This window comes from Apteryx rowi, unplaced genomic scaffold, assembly GCF_003343035.1.
Source record: "Apteryx rowi isolate R43461 unplaced genomic scaffold, aptRow1 scaffold_419, whole genome shotgun sequence".
Taxonomy (NCBI): Eukaryota; Metazoa; Chordata; class Aves; order Apterygiformes; family Apterygidae; genus Apteryx; species Apteryx rowi.
The window spans coordinates 289,920-313,559 of NW_020450661.1; the positions used below are offsets into that span (position 1 = coordinate 289,920).

A 23,640-nucleotide genomic window follows, 5' to 3' on the forward strand; every position below is an offset into this window, starting at 1 on the left:
GAGGTGAATGAGGTTTTCTTTGAGCATGGATCCAGAATTATAGAAGAATTACTAAATAATGCATTTACAGGTATCTAAAAGATAATAAAACTATAAATATGGGCTTATCAAGAGCTGATCCTGTCTTAGAAGTTTAATTCCCTTCTTTGACAGAGGGTGTGGTGCCATAAGACACAGTGAGACAGGTCTCTGCTGCCAGGCTGGGGAAAGGAGAGTATGTCGCACTGCTGACTTAGTGCTGCCTCCGCACTTTACAGCATTCCCTTCCAGGAGCCAGATAAACTCACTGACATGGCAAAAAGCAAACTCAGAAAAAGCTGACTGTTTTTCTAGCATTTTGGTGAATTAAGCAGCTTGAGGAGGGGCAGAACTATTGCGTGGGGAGGGGAAACCACATGCCTGCAAGCTACAGGAAGCAGGTGAGGAGTAAGTCTCCCCCTTCAGTAGCAGCAAGTCATCAGGTCAGTTAAGGAGGATTAGGAGCTTTCTTAGCTACTTACTGAAGAAGAGGGAAACAGTGGATGTGATCATCCTTCACTTTATTAAGACTTTTGGCAATGCCAATGTTACTTTCTCATAAACTAGATAAAGAGTGCGGATAAATCTTTAATTTTCTTCAGATGATTATGCAACAGTTTGGGAAAAAATCACTGTCAAAGAGTATCCGTCAATGATTTGATATTAAACTGTGAGATCATTTCACATACTCTCAGCAATGCAGGTCCCTGAGGCAACTTGACTCTGCAGTACCCGACAGCCTAATTCTGTTCAGTGCCTTCATTAATTATGTGAACAATAAATAGCTAGTACATTTTTTAGAAACTTATGGATGGCAGCAAGCTGGGATTGGCAGGGGGTTACAAGCCTTGAGAAGACAAGATCAAAATGGAAGTTGATTCTGGCAAATTGGAAAAATGATTAGAAGACAGTAAGATGAAATTCAGCACAGAAAAACATCAAGTGCCACAGTTGAGTGCCACATAAATGGACATGTAAATAGCTGGTTAGTCATCACTATGGCAAAAAATGGTGAAAAAGCTGTACTGTTAAATAAACAACAAAGTTCAAATTTCATTGTGGAATATATTAACATCCATTAGAAACATCTGGTAATTATTCCAGTCTGCACACTTGTGAAGGCTGAGGTGCATTACCTGGTCCAGATTTGATCACCACGCTCAGGAAACATGGAATAATCTTTTGGAGACTCCGGTTAGAGTAAACTGAACCTGTTTAATCCAGAAAAAAGAAAGACTGAGAGGAAGGGCATTACATCAGTTTTCTGCTATGAAAAAGGTCATTAAAAAGGGGATAGTGATTTAATTGTTCCTGTGRAGAGTGGGACAGTTTTTCAAATAGTTGTAGCTTTGTTCCCATTTTCTTTATTTTCTATGTTTAGTGTAAGACAAAGGCATTGCAGAAGTGGTTAAGGAGAAGGCAATCCAATTCTAAGCTGCTGGATATAATGTTAGTTGCATCAGCCCTTAATATTTTAAGATATATATAATAYTTTGGTGGTGCTAGTTTAAGTGATATGAATTACTTGAATAATATTTGATATGTTGGTATATACATTAATATTTATTATGACCTTGCCTGTAGAATTTTTAAATATTACCCTGAGAGACCGATTTATTCAACACTGAGAACTGTTTTTGTGCACAACTATTTGTTTTGCTCGGAAAGCTGTGTTTGCATGGATGAAGAGAAGTACTTAGTGATTTGCTAAACTCTAACTCAATCAGGAAGCATAATTTAGTAAATGAGACATGGGGAGGAGCATGCTTAATTCACTGAAGTGCTTCATTTATGTATTTGTTTCCTATGAAGAAAAAAAATAACATAGTAATTAGACCTTTTGTGTTAAAGTTGAAGTCAGTTTGCAAAACTGACTCTGCTTTGTATAATAATAACAAGAAATGTTTAACATTAAAAAGCATTATTTTAAAGCTTAAAAGTTACAATACTGAAAAGTAATTTTAGCAAAATTCAAATAAAATATTCAAAGCTAACAGTAAGGGCATGTGTGAAATCATATTTCAAAGGATTTTTTAAATGTAGTTTCCTGCACACTAGCCCTGAAAACATTTTGTTTGGTACTCTAGGTCAGTATTTTAATTCTTAATATTAAAAATAATACTTCTTAAAATAAAATGTTTGCAGCAACTAACTTGGCTGGCCAGAACTAGTCCAAGATGTCTAATTGCACTGATGCTGTAGGAGACAGGCCGAGCTAGGACAGTTTAGTGATTGAGGAAAGCTCTACTACTCATGTCTCAATTTCTAAACAAATACCTTTTCAGCAGGAACCATATTTCAAAGCATTATTTACATTAACAGACAGGCCATGTACTTTCTGAAAACGTATTGCTTTTCTGTTTTGTTACTGCTGGAATAGATTGCACGATGACTTTTCATTAGAAAATATATTTAAAAATCTTACATTAATCTCCATCTAGAGAACAAATTAGTTATGCTTCATCAATAAAACTCTAGTTAGAAAACTAAACTCGAAGTCTTTCATGCAGAAAGAAAAATGGTCTTGACTATATTCCCTTCTGTGAAGCAGAAGCTTTTTTTTTTAACTTATATTATTTGTCAAACATATGATACATAATTGTTGCTGAATACTTGGCTGTTGGCTTTTGTCTTGATAATGAAATACATATGCACATACTGTGAACATGCCTTGACCGTGTAGTGAACTTCATTATTCTACAGAGTTCTGGAGATCTATTGTAGGAATATTGACTCTGTTGTGTGGTGTTTATCATGTGGGCACCACTGCTCATGGCAACAGGAGTTTTTGGATGATAATATTGTTTATTTGGAGTGTTGCCTAGCACCAATCTTTATTATTAGTGCACAGCAAATAATACACTGATCTTGAAGAACTACCAGGATTGCATATATGGGTCTTTTGCTGGCACTTACTGTGTACTTTCAGTGTTCCTCAAGTTACAGAAACAAAAATAGGTGACATTTTTCACTGTTTTTTAACTTTATTCTTAGTCATTACTTCAGATGGCACAGGTAATGAGGTTCTGTGTGCTACAACAGTCTTCTCTTAAGAACTGAACCCAAACAGAAGGTCCATACTGTGCTTCACTGCTTTCTGATTTAATAAATCTGGCAGGAAGTGAAATCAAGTCTCAAGGTGAATTTCTCCACTACAGTGCAGGAGGAGTAACGTTGCTTTGTATGTTGTTTCTACACAGGGAGTTCGACTATGTTGAGCTGTCTCCTTGGGAAATGTAGTTATGAACCACCCCCAGACTAGTAGAAGGGTATCTAAAGGGTATCAGTACAGACAAGGTGATGTATGAGGGAAGAAAACTACTAATACAGAGCATGCCGTGTCAGATTTGCTTGAAGCTGCTGTCTCTGTTCTGCAAAGAGAAATAACAGAGACAGAATACTGACCTCTGTGAAGCTGATTCTTTTTCTAAGAAAATGTACTCAGTCTTTCTTTCTTGCTATTACTCATTGTCAAGAAATTGTATCTTTCCAGCTAGGAGAGATTTTGCTCTCTAGGAATAGTTGCATCCACACGTGACTGAAAGATAGTGTCAGGAATCCACTTACCCAGACCCCAAAACACAGCTTAATTTTGCTTTTCCACCTCCATTGAGAGGTTAAGTCTCATCACTAAAGCAGCAAACACAATTATGAATGGGATTCATTTAACAATACTTGAAAGCAGATTTTTTCCCTTTGGCTTGTTTGCTTTCCTGCTTCCTCCTAGTATTAGTTGTTAATGGAATAACATCTTCTGTAATTACAGTGGAATGTGAATGTTTGCAGTGTTCTGTTTCAGTTTATCTTATTTATTGAATAACACCCCATGTATAACTTCACAAGAAAACTATGAAAGAAATTTTGTCAATGCTAATAATTTCAATGACTGACCTGCAATTCCATGTTTTATAGTGTATTTAACTATTTGTGTTTTGCAATTTCTGTTTAATTGTGTGTCTGGGAAGGCTTGTGTATAACATTTTCTCTTTAAATCTTTCATCAGGTTTATTTTCTTGTCAGCAGAATATGGCTGAATGCTACAGCAGCTACTTTGCAACTGTAACTGTTCTCTCTTATTAGTGATAATGACAGCCAACAATTTATCATGCATGTTAAGTTTGATTATGTGTCGTTGTATAACTGAAGTTTTCAGAAAAATCTTTTCACGAACGTGGGACAACAAATGTCAGACCAACCCAATTATTGTTCTTTCCTACAGTTTTTATGGGCTCTCTTTTCTTCTGCGAGCTGCAGCTGAATTGTTTGAAATGTGTTCATTAGCAAAGTCCTGGTCTTTATAGGATCATACTTTCTATTTCTGTTTAGTCGGTGAATATTTTAACTTATAAAAGTACTGTCTGTCTTTTATTGGAAGGACTGCCCTGAGTGTGGGGAATCAAACCTGGTGTTCAGATCCATGCTGACCACAGAGAGAAGCATTGCCTTTTAGGGGGGAACTCTCCCCTTTTAGAAAAGCTTTTTGAGTTTCCCAGAAGGGAGTTTGGGAACAAGCTAGCATGAGTTCAGAGCAGATGGTCAGAGGATTTGGGTCAAGGGATCAGGAAGAACGTAAGTTACAGTGACAGGGTAGATACAAGCAGTCTTCTCATTGGAGGATTTCTGTCTTTCAGAGACACACAGCTTTTATTCAGTTAACATAATCCTGATTCTGATGCTGTATTGACCCTGGCCATCGCCACTAAATAACTGACTATAATTTCAAAGATTAAAGAGAAATTACTGAGAGGTGCAAACAGAGATGATAAAGTACCTGCAGGACTAAAGTGATGTTCCATGACAATAGGTTTCATGGCAGCTTTAGCGGTTTCTCTCCCTAGGGAAAACAGATGATTTGAGGTATGAAGCCCATCTATATATCAGTACTGAGTGTGAGTCACAGTAGCATCTTGGTCTCTTACTAAGGTTCAAGTTCATGCTTTCAGTGATAGCCTAAGCATCAGAGGCCTAGAAGCTGAGGAAATGTGGAGGCAGCTCAGAAGGTGTGCTCAGGGTCTTAAAGCAGCCATTAACAATCTCTTTGAATTTACACTTGAACGACTTCCATGCAGTGCCATGAAACCTGTTGGGTCAGAAGCACTGAGCGCTCTTTGTATAGTCTGTCCAATAATAATAGTATTACCAACTGCTTCTTATGAGTATCATTGACTTACTGAGACTGTTAGTAACCACCTAGACAGTATAGACCCATTTCCTTGTGTGATGAATGTGACCGTGATAAAGAAGATCAGATGAAACTACAGTTTCATTGGTGCTGGTAACTGCCATTTCTAACAATAGGTGATTCTGATTATTTTGCTAAAGATTTGCTTTTTAAGGTTTGATGGATTTTTTCTGGTAAACTCTTGATGAAAGAGCCTTTATAGATCAGCTGCAAGTGTCCTTATTACTGTCCAGCTCATCTTCCTGCCAGTTCAGGATTTCATATGCCTTTCTGTTTTCTAATTTAATTCTGAAATGATAGGGCTTTCACTAGTAGATTTTTGGAAGTGAGTCAGGATGACTGCCCACAATTTTTCCAGCTCTTCAGACTTTTCTTAAAATAACCATATTATTTATCTATATACTTTAGTCTAAATACAAAAGAGTAATATTTCCTGGAAGCGATATTGCATACATATTCCTTTCTGTTGGACTTGCAGATACTAGTGTAGATTGCAGTTTTGGAATATGAGTTAATGGTATTGCAGTGCTTATATGTTATTGTTTTCAGTTCTCAAATTCTCCTTGCAGTGTTTTCATTATAGATATGTGTAGGTTAGGGTGACCCATCCTGATCCTTGCCCTGCCACAGGACAGGCAGTGGGACCATGCTGGCACAAGGGTAGCTGAGTAGAGTAAACCTGTGGATCTGGGAGGGAGAAAGCCTGCAGAGGTTGCTAAGGTTTGTATCACTCTGTCACCCAGAAGCCAGCTCTGTTCTCAGTCCAGCCCTATCGCACATGAAGCAGTGTCTCCCCTGGGGAACTGCCACTATCTCCTGCCTTTGAATTACTCCCACAGCTTCCCTACAGGTCCCCTTCTGTTTGCCCTTCTGAGAAATATGTCTTGTACCTTTCAGCTATAAGAAAAAGGTGTAACTCCTAGGGTCAGGGAGGTTGGCCACCTCGCTGGAGGCACCGTTCTGCGTGTGGGCAGCTCCAGTGCAGCACATAGTAATTCTTGTTTCCAGTTCTGAGACCAGTGTGCTTTATTCAGAGTAGTTTGCACTATAGCCTGTACAAATTAAGAGAACTGTATGGCAAACCTATTATCCTCATTTGTCTTGAAGGTCAGGTCTCAGGTCCAGAGTTCATGTACAACAGCATAATTCCACTGGCCCTGTATTCTGCATACACTTAAACTATCTAAAGACCTAGCTGCGAGTTTACAAGACGTATTGCTTGGAAGCAGAACCATGTATTCAGTAATACAGATTTCTAGTGGTTCACCTCTAGATGTGAACATTTGTCAGTAAATACTGTAATAAGTGTACTTGTGACACTTAGGAAAGTATACATTTATATTTAGATTAAAAGGCAAATGTAATGTTTCATTTGGGATAGACAATTTTCCCTTCAGCTGCATATCAAAATATTCACCTGAGTGAAAGAGTTTCTAACAAAGTGAGCATTTATAACAGCAATCAGCAACTCTTGCCATCAGAACATTTTACTAATAGTTAATGAAACTGTCCACATTCTAACATTATTTTTGAGAACAACCAGTTCACATCCAAATTCTGAAAGCAGAACATTAGATATCACTCTTTATGAGGAAATAAAATAAGCTATTGCATATCTTCTGCAATTCCTGACAGCCTTGATGTTGAAAAACTCAAAGATATTAATCTACTACAGATCACAGTGTAGATTCTCTCTCTCTAGCTCATTATTGCTAAGGCACATTTCCCTGCATTTTTAGTACAGACTGAATGAGCTTATGCAAATGTGAAGAGCTATCCCTAGACCAGACTTTCATTTTATTTTTATTATCAAATGGAGATTTTTTTTTTCATGTGATTTACTATGATGATAAAAGAGGAAGGTTCATTTCCATTGGTTTCCACAGCCCTGCCTGCCCATCTTTACAACATCAGATTAAAAGCAGACGCTGTTGGGGGACAATGAAGTGCTCAACCTCATCAGCTTTCAGCTCCTTCATCCTTTACTGTGAAGTGGATTCCAGTGTTTTTCTGTCAGTTCCATTTTTGAAAAACTGCTTTCACTGCTTTTACAAGAAAATTTTGTTGTGCCTCTGGTGCAGGCAAGGAGAAACCTAATTTCATTATAGTTAAGTGTCTGCCTCCCCATTACCCTCCATAATAGTGTAACATAGTGAATTACAGAGCTCTAATAGCAAGGATGCTTCTAGGAGCACATTTCCAGGATCCCAGAATGCCTTTAGCTACATATCTGCCTCTTCAGACATCATTTTTGTTGCCATCTCATAACCTAATAATAACGTTCTTGAAATTGTTGACAAGTGGCAAACGGTGACCTGCTTTTTGTAGCAATGGCACAAAGCTACATAGGATCCAGTCTTCCTCCCTGTCAGTATGTAATCATTCCAGGCTTCTGCATTAATCCCCAAGACAGAAATAAATGAAATATTAAAAGTACCGTTTGTCCCCATTTCCTTGCTTGGGTTTGAAGCACTGTGTGTATATAAGGATAGAGTGGGGGCAGTTGCTGGCAGTACTACTGAAGGGCTGATCAAAGAGATAATATTCGTCCACTTCCTGTGCTCCTTGGCAGAGCACAGGCCCTATCATTAACTGTGTCTCATGCACTTAGCAAATCACTGTGGGTATGTTCACGGGAGCCTGAAGAAAAGGCTGATCCCATCAGTGTCCTAGGCAGCAGCATCGTAAAAAATTTTGCTGAAGAACCAGGAGCAGGTTATTGTAACTGTGCCTCCACTTATTTAAAATCTTTGTGACAGAAATGTTCTGGAAATGGCCTTCACTAATCATTCAGACTGATCTGGCATGGGCACAGTGGGGTAAACAAGGAATAAGACCCATCAAAACTCCTGTTACTGTTTACTTGCCGTGCTTTAATATTAACTCTTCCCATTTACCCACCTAAGTCTTTAGTGTTACACAAAAAAAGGTTTGGCCTGAATACTGCAGGAGAGCCAGAGAAGGTGGCTTCTGTTTTGTTTGGAATGTGTAATGGTGATTGTAATTCAACTGCCTTTTGTGTCTTTTTCAAAGTTTTCTGATTGTTGCAAATATGCATACTGTGCTATGTAGTGATACATTGTATAGTTTATAGGATGACCTCATTTTCTCACCTGGCAACCATAAAAAGACCCAAGCAGCTGTTTTACCAGCCTCTATGGAGTGTATATGGCACAGGAGACAATGTAGGCCTGATAGACACAACCCTGCTGGTCCTGCCTATAAAGAGGACACTGTGCTGCCAGAGCACTATATGTTCCTGCTGTTTTGATCTGCTTGTGAAGTTCACTGCAAGATGTGAGCAGTGAAAAAAACAAACAAACAAAAAAACCCACTGTTCCTGGAGCAGTTGTAATCTCCAGATGTGGAGTCATTTTTACACATAAGTGCAAAGCTAGTTTTCTGGGCTGTGGTGCCTTTAAGTCTACTTTTATCTGGAATAAGTTCATGATGTTTTAGAGTTACAGTAATCAGAATAACTTATGAGTATATGACCATTTAACAGCATACGGCTAACCAGTTGGATTTGTTATCATAATTGATCTAGGAATCTCTACTGGGAAGAAAAGATCTGAATTTAAGGAATGTTTTGGAAATAAAAAAATCTGTGGTTGGAGCAATAGCTATGTCTTAAGCTGCATCATATAATATCTTTAATAAAGTTAAAAAGTTTATCATTGAGTTTAAACTTAGCTTATGATTGTATACTGGGCATATGTAAACAGCTAAAGTAAAAGTAAGCCCCGGAAGAGGAAGATGTTGTATGCATCTACATCTAAAGGGGGAAGATAGGATTGTCACTGGATAGTAATTCTGTTGAACTACTGCCCTTATATATCCTGAGAGAACATCCTTGAAAGTCGCCATGGAATTTAATGAACTATTGTTACTCCCTAATGCTTGGGAGGCAGTGGCAGAGTTCTTGTGCAACCAGGAGAGAGAGCCTGTAGGTATACTGCTGGTCGTGTTTTTATTTGAAAATAGAAGTTTAATCTCAAATGAGATGTCCGTTTAGCAAAGCCTTACTTGTACTATACACAGATTTCCTTGTTACCTTGAACAGATTTTTCCTGTTTAAAAATGTGCATGAAGTGTAGAATATTGGCATAGCCTTTCAATACATAGCCAGGCTCATGTTTCATAATATGCCAGGGGGAAAAAGATGACAGTAGGAGGTGTGTTGTACCTCCAGCCAAATGGTACAGTCCTTCTTCATAATCAAAATAATTGAATTTTCACAAGAACCAGAAACAGGGTAACTTCTGAGACTTCCAAAATTATTTGTCTATGCAAAACACTGCTTATCTGTTTGAATTTTGACCTTGTGTTAACTTAAAATGCAGAATCTAACATAATATTTTATCCTGACAAGTTGAGAAAGATTGTATCTTTTCTTTAAAAGAAATGTATTTTCTTTTCTGTGTAGTTTCAGACATGCTTCATACTGAACCTTTCCAAAAACTGGGAGGGCTAATGTAAGTTCCTATTTTAGGGACAGCTGGTAATATTTTGCCTCAGATGGATTTTTAGTCTTACACTTAATTTTCAAAGATGATATTTTCACAGGGGACAACTCTGAATACAAGTGATAATCATCATTATTAAAAGGTATTGTAAATTAACAAAGTCGTGTCAAATTTTACTTAGAGGATTTTTTTTTTCTTGCAGTTTTTCTCACTTCTTACTAATAGGCTGAAGGGTTGGGGGTTTTTTTTCAGTTGAACTGTACATCTTCAAGATTCCTGGCCTCTTGTGACATGAACATGGCTCAGCAGATGTAGTGCTCTTAGTTCCCCTTTTTTGACATTACAGCACTCAGGCCTGAATCTTCTAAGACTGCTTCTGTACTGGACTCATCTCTTTAGTAAGACTTGCAGCATGATATTCCAGCTGTTCTTTTGTGCCTCARCTTTATCCTTTTGAACACCTGTGGCTGTAGGACACTTCCAGTAACTTTCATTTTCTTTTTGGTTCCGGATGATCATTTCTACCACTCCACCTCCTTAGTTTGAGTCCTATAGGTCTTCTCTAGCAATAATTCAGATAGATTTCCCTTGGATTATGAGAGGTCACAGATGGGGAAGCCTTCTCTTTGGAGTCTTCCATCTTTACCCAGCTGACCCCCCCCCCCACACACAGTTTCATTAATTTTCTAAATATGGGAGGGAAGGCTGAATGGACCTCAGCATCATTACTCATATAAAGGCTCATCACTCTTTGACAGTACGATTTTTCAATGAAGTTTAGGCATCCAAATGAAAGGGAGTAGGCAATATGCTAAGAAGAGTATGCAAAGAAACCATGTGATGAAATCACAGTGAAAATGTTTATAAATTGAACCTCAAGCCCTTTTAGATCTGTCTTTACAGATCTAAAAAATGTGAGAATAAAATATAAAATGTAATTATATAGGGTCTTGTGTATTAATTCTAAGTAACACAGCTTGGCTGCTACACATTTCAGCACAATGATCTATTTGAATACAATTTGAAGTGATGGGTTATGTAAAAATAAGTTTGATGCCTGTTTTTTCATTTTCATACTTCTAAAAATCTTTGCTTAAATGTCAAAACAACATTTATATTTTTAAGTTTAAAGAAAGATGAATATAATGCCAACTTGTAAAAGTTTCATGAAATTAAGCTAACTGATGTTTGTATAGCACTTTCATAATCTCCAACAAAAGTCACTACATGAGAATACAAATTTTTATCAATTTTTTTTTCAATTTTATTGGTCATGGGAAACCCTTTACCACAACTGGCATCAGAATGAGACCTTTTTGCAATCTTAGTAGAGAGACTGTTGATTATGGAGGGATGCAGGCTATGAAGGTATGAGTCAAAGTAATTTAGCCCTGATCTCCATCCTGCATAATAGTGCTGTCTAGGCTAAAAAGTGGCAGAGAGTCAGGAAAAGCTTTTGCAACTTTGGTCTGTCACAACTACTAGCACTAGTGGGTTTTGTTCTTCAGGACTGTCAATTAGCATCTTTCACAAGTTTGAGCGGCTCAGGTAAGATGCTATTAGCTCTGCTAATTTTCTTTGTAACTCTACTGTGGAAAATTTCGTTGTCAACAATGAAGAGAAAGACTGAATTTTAATAGAACTGCTAAAAAAGCAAGATATTTATCATTGCAAAGTTAGTCATTTTGTGCTAGCCTGTGGAGAAGTGCTCTTTTAGACTGAATATTTTAGAGATTCTTTTGAACAAAATCAAGAGAATGTTTAGCATGGAAACAAATGTGGGGTGAAATTTTAGTGCTATGCCTCTTAAAGGACAAATATCTCGCAAATGAGTTATCTATAAAATACTGTTTGAGATGCCAGTTAGTAGAAATGTATAAACCATGCATACATGTATGTATGTATATTTTGTAGGCAGGATAGAGTCAGCATGCACCTATATTAAAATATAATGGATATTGCAAACAACTCATCAAAAAGGTATAGGGGAAGGAAAATTAGCATGAAAATATCCTAGCTGCTTAATAGTGATGGTAAGATTATGTAACAGTTTAATTAGGAGATGCAGATTACTGAAACCAACTAGAAAATGCAGAAGGAGTCTTCCCAGTAGAATACAGCTATACAGATTGGAATTTGCCCGGGAGTAGCTTCAGTTTGCTTTGTGAAGGTTGTTGGGGTATCTTATGATAAATGATCAGGACTGCAGGGTTACATGCATAAGAGAAGGAAAAATGAGTTGGTAATTTGCAATGTACTATGATGACCACTTTGTATGTACATTGAATGAACTGGCCAGATGATGTGCAAGGGAAGGGATTTATTAGCAAATCAACTTTAGGACAGACCTTACACAGTTGACCTGCCACATGACAGTCCATTGATTTGTACATGTTTTAGGATACTGTTTCTAGATGTTCTAGGGAGATACCATATGGACATCAGCGATACAGTTGTTTTCAAAACATATTTGATTATTTCTTACAGTCAGAGACAAAAATTCATCAGATAAGGGGAAAAGTTGTTCAAAGGTCTGTACTTTTGTTATTGGGAGAAAAGATTAAATCCCATAATTTAATGTCACAGATACAGGCTTAACTTTTTTAACTTTGATAATTTCATAAACAGGGCAATTACTCATGTTATGATAAGAGAGATTAAAATGATAAGAGGAAATTATGTATTACAGAAATATTTAATGTAAAAAATCACATTTAAAAATAGAATTTTTAAATAGCTCTGATTAAAAAATTCAGAATATGAGATTTTTCTTTTTAATTTGCTTCTTGAAAAATTCATTAAGGGATGTCACAGTCTGATCCACATTCATTCGAACTTTGACTACATCAACCTCTTTTTCTATGTGCAATATATTACTCTTCTGCTTGGTGATCTTTCTCCAACTGTCTTTGCAAGACTCACATGACCAATATGATTCACAGATCTTTGCAAAATGACAATGCTAATTTAGCCTACTGTTCATCATGTTATCTTCAGTTGAAGCAACCTATGATAAGTTCATATTTTTGTCATTTATTTTAATCTTGACCACTTTCTAGCCATTTCATCATTTCTTCATCTTCATTTCTGTTTCTTTCATTTCCACACTCTCTTCATTTCATGTGAGTAACCAAGTCTTTATCTCTTACATTACACATACATAGATTTTAATTTTCAATTTTGTTAGAACCTTTTATTACATAGGATTAGCATCAGCTTCTGCCATTTACATTTAGCAGCTTTGGTGCAGTATCAGGAATCACTGCAGAGGGCACCAGCAGCAGTAACGCTGAAACAAGAAATTTGAATTTTTTGCTCCTCTAAGTTGCCTTGCTGTGGTGTCACTAGGGTGTGAGGGCACTTCACTTCCCTTCCCTAGCAGGACATTGACATTCAACTCTAAAAGGAGCACAAGAGCAGTTCAAAGCTGAGCTTGGTAGGTCGCTAGTTGTTTCTGTGTGCGTCACTGCCAGCAGCAAAGTGCCCCCCCCCCTTCCCATCTCTCACATCTATGACTCCACTAGGTCAACAGGACCCAACACTGACACCTGATGCAGGCTAATGTTTACCCCAGTTTTTGTACTGTATCCCAGTTAGTTTGGCAATGAAGGTCAGTTTCTCTAACATATCCTGCCTAAGATGGAGGCATCTTTCTGGCACTTTTGTTCAGTAGTTCAGCATAAAGTCTTTAATAGGTCTGACTTATTCAAAGCAATGTATAGTGAAATATGCCACTGACTGGATGCTCCTTCCAGGTTTGCAGTTCCATGCAGGCAATTTCCATCAGTCCTTTCCCAAAGTGTCCTAGTATGCAACATTATCTGTATTCAGTGATGATCAATGGACGGTGTAATATTTTCTTTGTGTTGAATAATAAACAACACAAACCTATGTTCATCTAGTGACCATATAGGATACTAAGTAGATGTGTCATATATTGGGCATCTTCCAGTCTCAAAAACTTCAGTGTACTTACTGCGCCCTTTGTCTGACACAGTTGCTTTCCCCTTTTCATTTCCTAAGTGACCTCCTATATGTTGTCAGTGATCCTCTTTCCTTTTCACACATTCATAAGTCGTTTAGGTCCACTGCATATAAATAAATATATATATATATATCACTCTTGCACTGTAACAATTACAAACCCTGTTAAGCAGTTCACCAACATGCTGCATTTGTTTCTAAAGCAAGTAATTTCACATTCCTTTTGTTTCACTGTCATTCTTTCTCTTACCTTGAAAATTCATAGATGATCTCTTTTCTTCCTCTGCATGTAAATTAGGAGCTAAAATTCTTCACTGGCTGCATTTAAGCTATTGCCATGCTTCTTTTAGTACCCATTTTTAATCTCTTTGTAAGCTATCTTTTCACATTAAGCATTTGCCTGCCATTTCCTCAGTCTGTCTTTTTTCACAAAAAATAATTTTGTTTTTGGCACCCTAACTAAATCAAACTCCTTTTCCATCTCAGCACAGGAATCTATGACCTCTTGTGCTATTTTTGTATCAGCTGACTTTAACTTGTTATTCCAGATGTAGAGAGTCTGTGCAGTACTTCTCATGTGGAAGTTTTTTACACATACTTTTAAGTTTAGTAACCTTAGCGTTTCCAGGCTGGTGTTTTGGGACACTTTGTCCTTTGAAGTCTATGACTAGGAATCTTTTACAGCTTCCCACTGTAGTTGCCTAATATTATGCTACAGTATCTCAAGTCTGATTGTTTAAGTGTCTGAGTAGGATGTTTCATGAAAAATGACTTCTACAAACATGGCTTTGTACTTGACATTTCTATATGGAAGCCAAGAAACAAGAGATTAATTCTTCTCCTTTGGGCTCAGTGCAGTTCTTATCTGTGTGAGTGATACTATTGACTACAAAAGAACTTTTCATATCGATAATGTTTGTGGAGTTAGACTCTTGTCTTCATATTTTGGAGACAATCTAAGGCCTGTTCTGCAGTAACTGTGTATGGAATGGAATACATATTCTGTGCCAAACAGTCAGGTTCACACAGCATATTGCTCTTCCCACTCCAATAAAAACCAGAAGGCCATTCTTTTTTGTCCCCTCCATCACTCTTTCTGCAAAGCAACAAGTGTGAGAATGTGTTGTGGAGTAAGAATGAACAGAGCGATGTTACATGAAAAATCAATTTTTTAAAAAAGTAAATGTGAGAAATTTGCATCTGCTGCTGTTCCAGTCACTTGTTTGGTAGTTTTGCTAATTGTAATGAATATTCTGAACTTTTGTGAACTAGTATCTAAATAACAAGGGGATTCATTACTCAGTATTATAACTGGAAAAATCTATAGATTAAGTGTAATTTGTGAGTATCTGCCAATTATTTCTCAATTTGAAGTCTCTGGGTTTTTTTCATCTTGTGTCTGACTCACCTGCTGAGGGGATTACCTTTTTCATAGTCTGTTCACTGTGTCAAGAGGAATGCTCATGGAAGATACTGTACCTAAGAGCATTAGCAAAAACCTGCATTTCCCCAGTGATTTCTGGGACTTCATTTCTTCAGTAAAGATTTAGTTATAAACATTCTTCATGCAAGTCCATCTTTGTAAATGGACATTGTGTTTTGGTTATTTAGAACCTGAAGTTACAAGGGGCATGTTGTAATTAGATTTACTTTGGTAGGAACTGAAAAAGTATTGTAGTAGTCAAAATCCCAAGAGGAAGGTTTCTAATAAAAACTCCATTGAATTTATTCATATGTGGAGAGAACAGTCAATATCTAAGGTATGAAATGTCAATAAAAGTAAAAATATATCAGCATTCAGTGTATGTTATAGAGCATGGCCTTGCTAGTTAGATTATTTCAGCTTTGTTTCACAAAGCCACTATGTGCTTTCAAAACTGTAATCTCTAAAGGAAAATAGAATGAGTCTGTTAAAAACAGAGTTTCCTAGTTGTGAAAATGGATAGTTTAATATAAGATGTAATATAAACTTAAAAAAATAAATATCTCACATACAAAACAAACTTGTCTAATATAAGTGAAAGGAAAAATATCTATAATGTTTTTCATTATCATGTATGTAGATGAGAGAATCATTTTCTAACATTCAGGCGTATGGGGCTTCTCTGCCGTTCAAATGGTGGCAGAGGCCACCTACCTGTCTGCTTGCTATATTATCTTCTGCCCTGCCCTGACTGAAAGATAGCTTTATCAAAAGTGACAAGGTAGCAAAAATATGGCAGAATATTCTTCCATTAACTTGATGTCCTGTTTAATAAACTTCTAACTTACGTGTAGATTCCTATGATACTTATCAGTCCTGAGTTCACTACCAAATCCTCAATCAATGGCAAAGGATGAAGTTTTCATTTGCCAGCCAGTTCTTCAGGGATGGTACTAGCTGCTTCCATAGCCACAAACAAATCATCAATTGTAATTCAAAACAAAAAYGCTCCCAGATCAGATAATTTTCCCTCAGGGGTTGCAATGTTACAAAGCATTTCATATAAGATGTCATTTCATGTTTGTTCTCCCACAAGGAAGTACTGACAGAAAGACAACCAGATCTCCTTTATCTAGGGAAAATTATGTATCTTTTCTGTTTCTGACCAGCCATCAACAGAAATGCATCTTAGCCCCTTGCTCCAAAACTCACAGGGCAGGTGTTGAGCTGAATTGTTTCGACTGAACTTTCTTCAGCCTAAATCCTCCCTCCTGTTCAGTGTTAGTCCCATCGTATCCCTCTTCCACTGCAACTTCAAGGAATCAGTGAGCAGCATTTAAATCTTGAGAGCTGCCGATGTATTTGCCACATTAGAGACATGGTCTTCCTGGTAGTGAAAATAACTCATAGTTCCTAGTACAAAAATTTCTGTTTATACATTTGGAATGCACTTTTTGTGAACATTCTCCAATATTAATTTTAAATACCCCACTTGTTTGCTCTGTGATCTGTGGAAAGAGATGGGTTAAAGCAATTCAAGTAAATTCCACAAGTTTTTGTGTGATATTTGCCAGGGAACATAGCAGACTATTTGTCTTTGAGGTAAATTACCAGGTATGAGGTAATTACCAAAGTTTAAGAGTTTTAAATGCCACTGTAGAAGAGCAGATGTTTAACTCTCAACAACTAGCACTGCTCTGTAGCCACCCACTGTCACATTTCTGCCTTCCTCTAACCAGCACCTGTGGGACTGAAATGAATTGACAAGTTTTGCTCACTTTCAAAATTCATTTTCAAAGGTGGGTTACTTTATATGGAATACAGGAATTGCATTAAGTACTTTTGCATGTTTCCAGAGTCCTTTTCTTTTAGTGTTAAATGGGTTTATTTAGTAATAAACAGAATTTGTTTAAAGAAGAAAGTATTTATGCATGTGAGTGTCTATCATGCTTCACGCAGCCTATTCTTCTTCAGTTAGAGTCCATTTGGGGTGAATAAGGGTAGGTGTTGCTTGTCTGCAATACACATTGTCTGCTCCTTCCATAGTTTTAGGACTGTGGGAGCCAGCCAGCTATGTTCACACGCACACGCAGACACACACAAACACACACACATGCTAGCGTCTTCATTATTGTTAGTCCATGGCCATTGTCAATCTTTTCACTTTTTCAAGCATGGCATGATGGTGCCTGTCATTCATAGTTTGCGTTATACCTTCTTCAGGTCTCCCGTTATGGCTGGAGGACTATTTGCTGTTAACCGAAAATGGTTTTGGGAGCTGGGAGGCTATGATCCAGGATTAGAAATATGGGGAGGAGAGCAGTATGAAATTTCCTTTAAGGTAAGTCATTAAGTCACTTTATACAATAATTCCTTACTTGTTTGGTAACAGATGCTGTTTTACTTCTCTGGATTTTCATTTCTGAAATGCTTTGTGATCATGAGGCTTTTATTCATACTGGCTTTTGTCTTTTAACTAAAACTAATTAAGTACAATACTACTTTGCTTCTTAAATGAATTTCTGCTAATTTCTGAGAGCTATGCCATTAACATATGCTCCAGAGGCCATAGAAAAATCACACCAAATCAGTTTTCTCTGACAATCTGGTAGCTTGCCACTATCAGGAGAAGGGAGTGTTACCTCATTCAGTGCTTCAGGTCTTGTCCTCTTCCTCCACTTACCTTGTATCAGCTTTGCATTAATTTATTGTTATATTTTACACTGCATTTGTTGAGCAGATTCAACTCAGTAAACCAACAAATAACTAATACAGAAAAAAAAAAATATTTTGCCCAAGTCAACACATTTAATCATCTCTGGGAAGAGGCCCCCCTAGAGCTGGTTTAGGGAAATGGGTAGGAATGAAAAGAGAAAGTCATTGGAAGAAGGACTCCTTTCAATAGTAGTGAATCACTAGATCCACTCAGCTGTTATGAGCTATATTTGACAGGCCAGATTTTCAACATGAGATGATTTTTTAATTGCATTTGGATAATTGCAATGACAGAATATCTGTTTTTTAAGTGCTCAGGTTATGTACAACCAGCCATGGTATTTATGGTATATATATTTTCTGTGTGGTTGTGTATGTATCCAAATCAGTTATTTGGCTTTTACATGCTGCGTGACAGTTCTGTTGCTTTCCACATGTATAACAGGTRTTTGTATTAGTTTGATAAGGACTAATATGCCTAATTTTGAAAATTTAGTTTATTATCTTCCAGTGTACCCAGAGAATTAAGAACTTTACCTGATGGCCTCTACATGCAAAAACTTTCAATTAGTTGATAGAATATCAGGAAATAGATGCATTGAGTCAAACATATTTTGATAAAACTTGGATCTGAAATTAGAGTTCACATTTAGCTTCAGGATCTTTCCAGCCTACTTCTAAACTCCTACAGTGTCAACCTCAGTAAATAAATTCAGTATGTCAGCCATGAATAATATTATACACCTAGCTGCATCTGAGTTTCAACTCTGATTAAAACAATAGAGTTGAGGCCGTACTGTTGAATGAAACGTACAACATGACCCTACACTTGACTGCCAGACTGTCTTTATGAGAGTTATCAAGAACAGCAAAATGGTTTGTATTTACTGTGCTACTCTCATGTTTCTTTGAATCACTTCTATACCACAGCAAAATAGAGTTGGAAGGCAGGGGAAACCCAATAGACAGACAGCAAGTTTAGAATGTATCAATTTACATTCTATATATTTAGGTTGTTTCTGTCACTTGTAACTGTCACAGCTGTCTCTGACAGGTCACCTAAGATGTTATTATCCTAGTTCCCATATTCCTTTATTTGTCATCACAAAGAATATAATGGGAATGCAGTCCAGTCCTCTTTGTATAGAAACCATGGTAACAGCACTGGAAGTTGAGATGCTAGATTGCCCCAGCCTGCTTTGCTCAAGTGATAGATTTTTCTGGAGGCAGCTGTGTCACACTGGGTCTCATTTCAAATTCATCTCATTAGTATATATGCCCTTGGAGTCCCTGTCTTTTCTTATTAGTATTAAAAGAAAAAAAAAATCTTTAAAAAAGATATTGTGTCATTTGCCCAATAGGAATAACAACTTTCTGTTGGAAGAACTTCAACAGCTCTGACTTTTATAAAAGACTGCTGTTTTCTTTGGAATGAAAAATGAATGGGGGAAAAAATGGTAACAGGGAGAGGGAGTAACAGAAAGGGCATTTTATTATATCAGAATCACTAATTGCTCAGGAAAGGTTCCTGGTTCAACAGTTTCTGCATCAAGAGATATCATTTCAGTCATCTTAAAATTTCTGTAAATGAGGTCAAATGAACCAAACAGGCTTTATTCAAAAAACTTGGGAAGATGTTGGACTGTCCATCTCTCTGTTTATTCAACAAGTGCATGAAAAAGCCAGATGATCAACCTGTGTGAGACCCAGGTTCAGTTTGCTCTTCTGCTTGAGTGAGCCTGAAACTACATCTTTCTTTTCCTGAGAGTGTCCACATCTACAGCCTATGAGAATGTCATAGGATGGGTGCCCTATGTTTATGCTGCGTCTCTCGTTAATGTTATTTTGCTTGGCAAATAATTACATATTATTTGGAGTATGCTTGCATCAAGAACATTTCTAACCACCAGGTACTTAGCAATTCTCACTCATTTCTTCTTTGACTCAATTAATTCTTAAATATTTTTTTAAAAGCATGACTGGTTTTCATTAAGAAGTTGCAAAAGGAAGCTGATTTGAAATGTCCCATAATTGTGGGAAGATTGTATTTAGAGGACTGATTTAGGCAGATCTTTAAATTCAGGAATAGCTACAATGTTCCTTCTATGCTCTTCATATATCATCTTGTTTTTAACTTTGGGATCCATTGGTATGAAAGCAGTTGTATAAATGTAAATAAGTAAATGTTCTAGCTACTATAAATGGAGATCATGCTGATGACATGACCTTCCCAGTATCAGACTAATGATTCTTGTGGTTAATTCAAATACAGTGATGTAATTATGAGGGAATATATGCCAGAGTGAGAGTTGTCATGTACTCGCTGAAATGAAGTAGTGTCTGGTTCATCTTGAACTGTCTGGTTCATCTTGCACTGCTCTGTGAGTGGGAGTGAGGAGTGTTCACATGTCATTTTTGGTCCTCTTCACTCAGTGATGAATTTTAAACTTCACTTCATGGATCAGTGAGCTACTGTTCATTGTAGTGATCTCTCTGCTTAACATGATAACAGTAGGCCCAGGTTCCTCTAGAACAGACAAGCTGTGACTTGTCTTTAATTATTGCTGCTGTTTGCCTGACCCTAATGTTTTGAGTGCAAAGATAACCTTGCAGGTACATTAAAGAACTTTGACAAATGTTTATGTCAAATATCTTGGATATATATACAAATTCACTAGTGGCAAATGAGAAACCATGCTAAAGAAACAGTATAGGTCATGTTTGATATTCTCTGCCCTAATTTTATTTGGAGAAGGATTTCCTTGATGTTGGAATGAAACTTTGCTCCACAGAAATGCTTACCAACCAAAGGTAAAAGATCACTTGCCAGTCAATATCCTATTAAGAAAAAGCATCTTCTCAACCCAAAGTCTCTGCGCTGTTGTATGAGGGATATCCGCAATCATCCCCACAACTCAAGATTTGCTACAAAGTAGGTGGAATGCCATGAGCACAGAGAAAGAGAGAAATTGGATCTTTTAAAGAAGTATGATGGCTAAACTGTGCTGGTTAGGACTTGGTAAAATAGTCTGCCTGAAGTCCTCTGATATCAGTTTCTTCATCATGAACTTGATATCAACTGCTCTGCTCTGCTCACTGTAACCTTCTACTGCACTTTGCATAACCCGGAAACACAACACAAAGGTTGGTGCTAAGTCATGGAGTCACCACGCATGCTCAAAGGAATCACTAGCAGTGACAAAGCAATACTGCTTTATGAGTTCAAGATGATATGACAGAGTTCAAGGACTGATTTAAAAAGTATGATTAGTGATGGAGAGAAAGAAAAAAGGTGTAGGAAGGATGTGTCTAAATTTATAGAATGATATGATGGGAACAGAAAACCTCATGTAGGGCAGAAGTGCCCCGCTGGACGTGCTGGTTCAGGTCTTAACTGGGGCAGGCACACATGTGCCAGGTGGTTGATCCAAACCACAAGGCAAGCAGTTGCCTGGGGAGTTGGGCAACAATTGCTCACAGGAAGAGGATGAACCAGATTTAGAAAAGGTGTTTAGAAAAAGCCTAGCTCAGGCTAGGAAGCCTAAAAGGAAGGTGTCCATCTCTATTTCTCCCTGGCTGTGACCTAGGAGTGACAGATGCCAGGCCTGAACATAGAGCACTGTCCTAACCAAACATCTTTTTCCATGGTGGGGKTTGCATTATCTTATTACAGAGGGCCAGAAGGTGGATGGTGTGAGAAAAAAACATGTGTTTGGGGGGTGGGGAGCAGTTCTAAGAAAAAAAATAGATACTACAGGGAGTGAATCTGCAGTGAAACTAAATTAACTGCAGCCTAATTCTATTACTTTCCCCCCAAAACRGTAGGTTTTATAATATTTCTATGATGTTTGGAATTGTGTCATTGCATGACAGGCAAAAAGATTCAGTATGACCTAGTTATTCATGAAAGTACTCCTCAAACTTATATTCCAGGTGGTATTTTTAAATTTTGCTTGACCTTTATTTCCTCAGCTGCAAAACCCAACATTTTTTTTTGTCGTTGTTCATTTTGTGCTTGGTAACATTGCTGCAAAGGATTTCAGGAAGTGCAGAGGTGGTTGCCATGTTAATTAACTGCTATTTCCAAATCAGAGCACTCGCATGCACATTCATTGGATGGTGAGGCAGCCACAGCCTGCATCTCAAAATCTGAACTCTTCATAAAATAGTTTCTTAGACTCATTTTTACATAAGAAATAATATACGGTGTTTTATTTTTCTGGCAGCATAAACACCTCGGGATCAATTTTTTAATGAAAAAGATACGTGATATCTTGCTGATACCATTCAGCATGCACTAACCTTGTGAAAGCTGGCAGAGTGCTAGAAGTGACCTGATGAATAGCTTCTCTTCTCAATTACCGAGGAAGCCACTATTTAGGAAGTCCTAAATACGTCTGTTAGAAAGACACTGTTAATGTAGTAATCTCCAGAAGATAGAGAGGTGAAAGATAAGAAATGCATTTCCTGTGTTTGCTGAAGACTCTACATTCTTTAGGAATGTCTTAACATTAAACATCTTAAATCATAGCTTGATGAAAATACTAGAGGTGMTATCCTAGCCTCTCTGAAGTTAGTCTCCTCTATACAGGACTGTTTTATCCTTACACATTTTAGCACATCTTCCAGATTCTCCTCATCCTTGTCTTCCAGTGCACGCCTCCGAGTCCCTTTCTTTACCACCATAGTGATTATTAATTCCCACCACTGTTGGCAATCTTGGTGAGAGATAGAGAGTAGGGGAACATTAGGGAGTTGTTAGTGCAGTTCTAATCTGTACCAAAGTATTGACAAGCAGGGAATGTTACCACCTTCCTCAGTACTTTAGAGGTGCCAGTCAGTGTTGCTGAAATATCCACAGTCATCAGTTTTCAGTTTACACAGTGCTGTTATAACATCGCTCTCATGAAATCCCACTGCACCACAAGTAAGTGTTTTACTGTTCGTGACCCCACTGACTACAGATTTTGCAGTAATTGATTCTATTTTTAGATTTTTTTCTTGCATTTAGCTGAACATTGTCACTACATGAAAAAGTTCACAGTGAAGTATTCTTCCTTCTCCTTTTCTACAACTGCCAAATCTGATCTTTTGGCTTATATTTCAGGAAGTATGACTGAAAAATCCCTTAATAGTTTTATATTCTTACTTTCTACAGGTTTTTCAGCCCCATTACAGTAATACATCTCTCCTGTGGATAGTCTTTACTTCTTGCAGAATGCTCAGTGCACCATGCTGGCAACTTTGCCTGACATACTTTATACTCTTCTACCACCAGTTTACTGTTTGTCTTTTTCCATCCATTTTAGTGTCTCTTGCTGTTGTCTGTCTTGTTCCTGACCCTCAGCAGCAGTATATTTTTCAATTAGCTTTGAAGCCTGATCCAAGATCCGTTCAGTCCCTCCTCAATCTTTTACATAGTTTGCTATATGTTTATATTCCTGTTCCATAGCAGCACATCCTCCACTGCTCAGAAATCTAGTCTCTTACTGCAGTAATTATGATTATGATGTAGCATATGGATTGCAGTCTCACTCTAGCATGCACTGTATTTACATTTTACAGACAGTCCCAGGGCTGGATTACTCACAAACTAAATAGGTAAAGCAGATAAAACACAGGAGAAAGTAGCATTCGATTTTAAAGACAAAGTGAAGTGCAAAGAGGGTGATTTTGCCAAAATCCCACAAGAGCTGTACAGCAGAGCCAGAAAATGCATCTGTGACATCAAAGCTCCAGTCGAGAACAAAACCTGCTTAATCTCTTTTAAAGTTTGCCCTAGTGCTTGCCATTTGCTTTCAACCATCTCTATAAAGTGTTTTGCAACATTCTGTTGGAAGGAGCTATATGAT

General features: G+C 37.4%; 1 protein-coding gene across 1 annotated transcript in view; it reads left to right on the forward strand.

The window, feature by feature from the left end:
* GALNTL6 (polypeptide N-acetylgalactosaminyltransferase like 6) overlaps positions 1-23,640 on the forward strand; it is a gene marked incomplete at its 5' end in the record, with an annotated part of 337,061 nt that overhangs the window by 270,619 nt on the left and 42,802 nt on the right. The window contains one exon of the mRNA XM_026075986.1: positions 17,297-17,414. Coding sequence (XP_025931771.1) covers positions 17,297-17,414 — 118 coding nt within the window. The remainder of the gene's footprint in view (positions 1-17,296; positions 17,415-23,640) is intronic.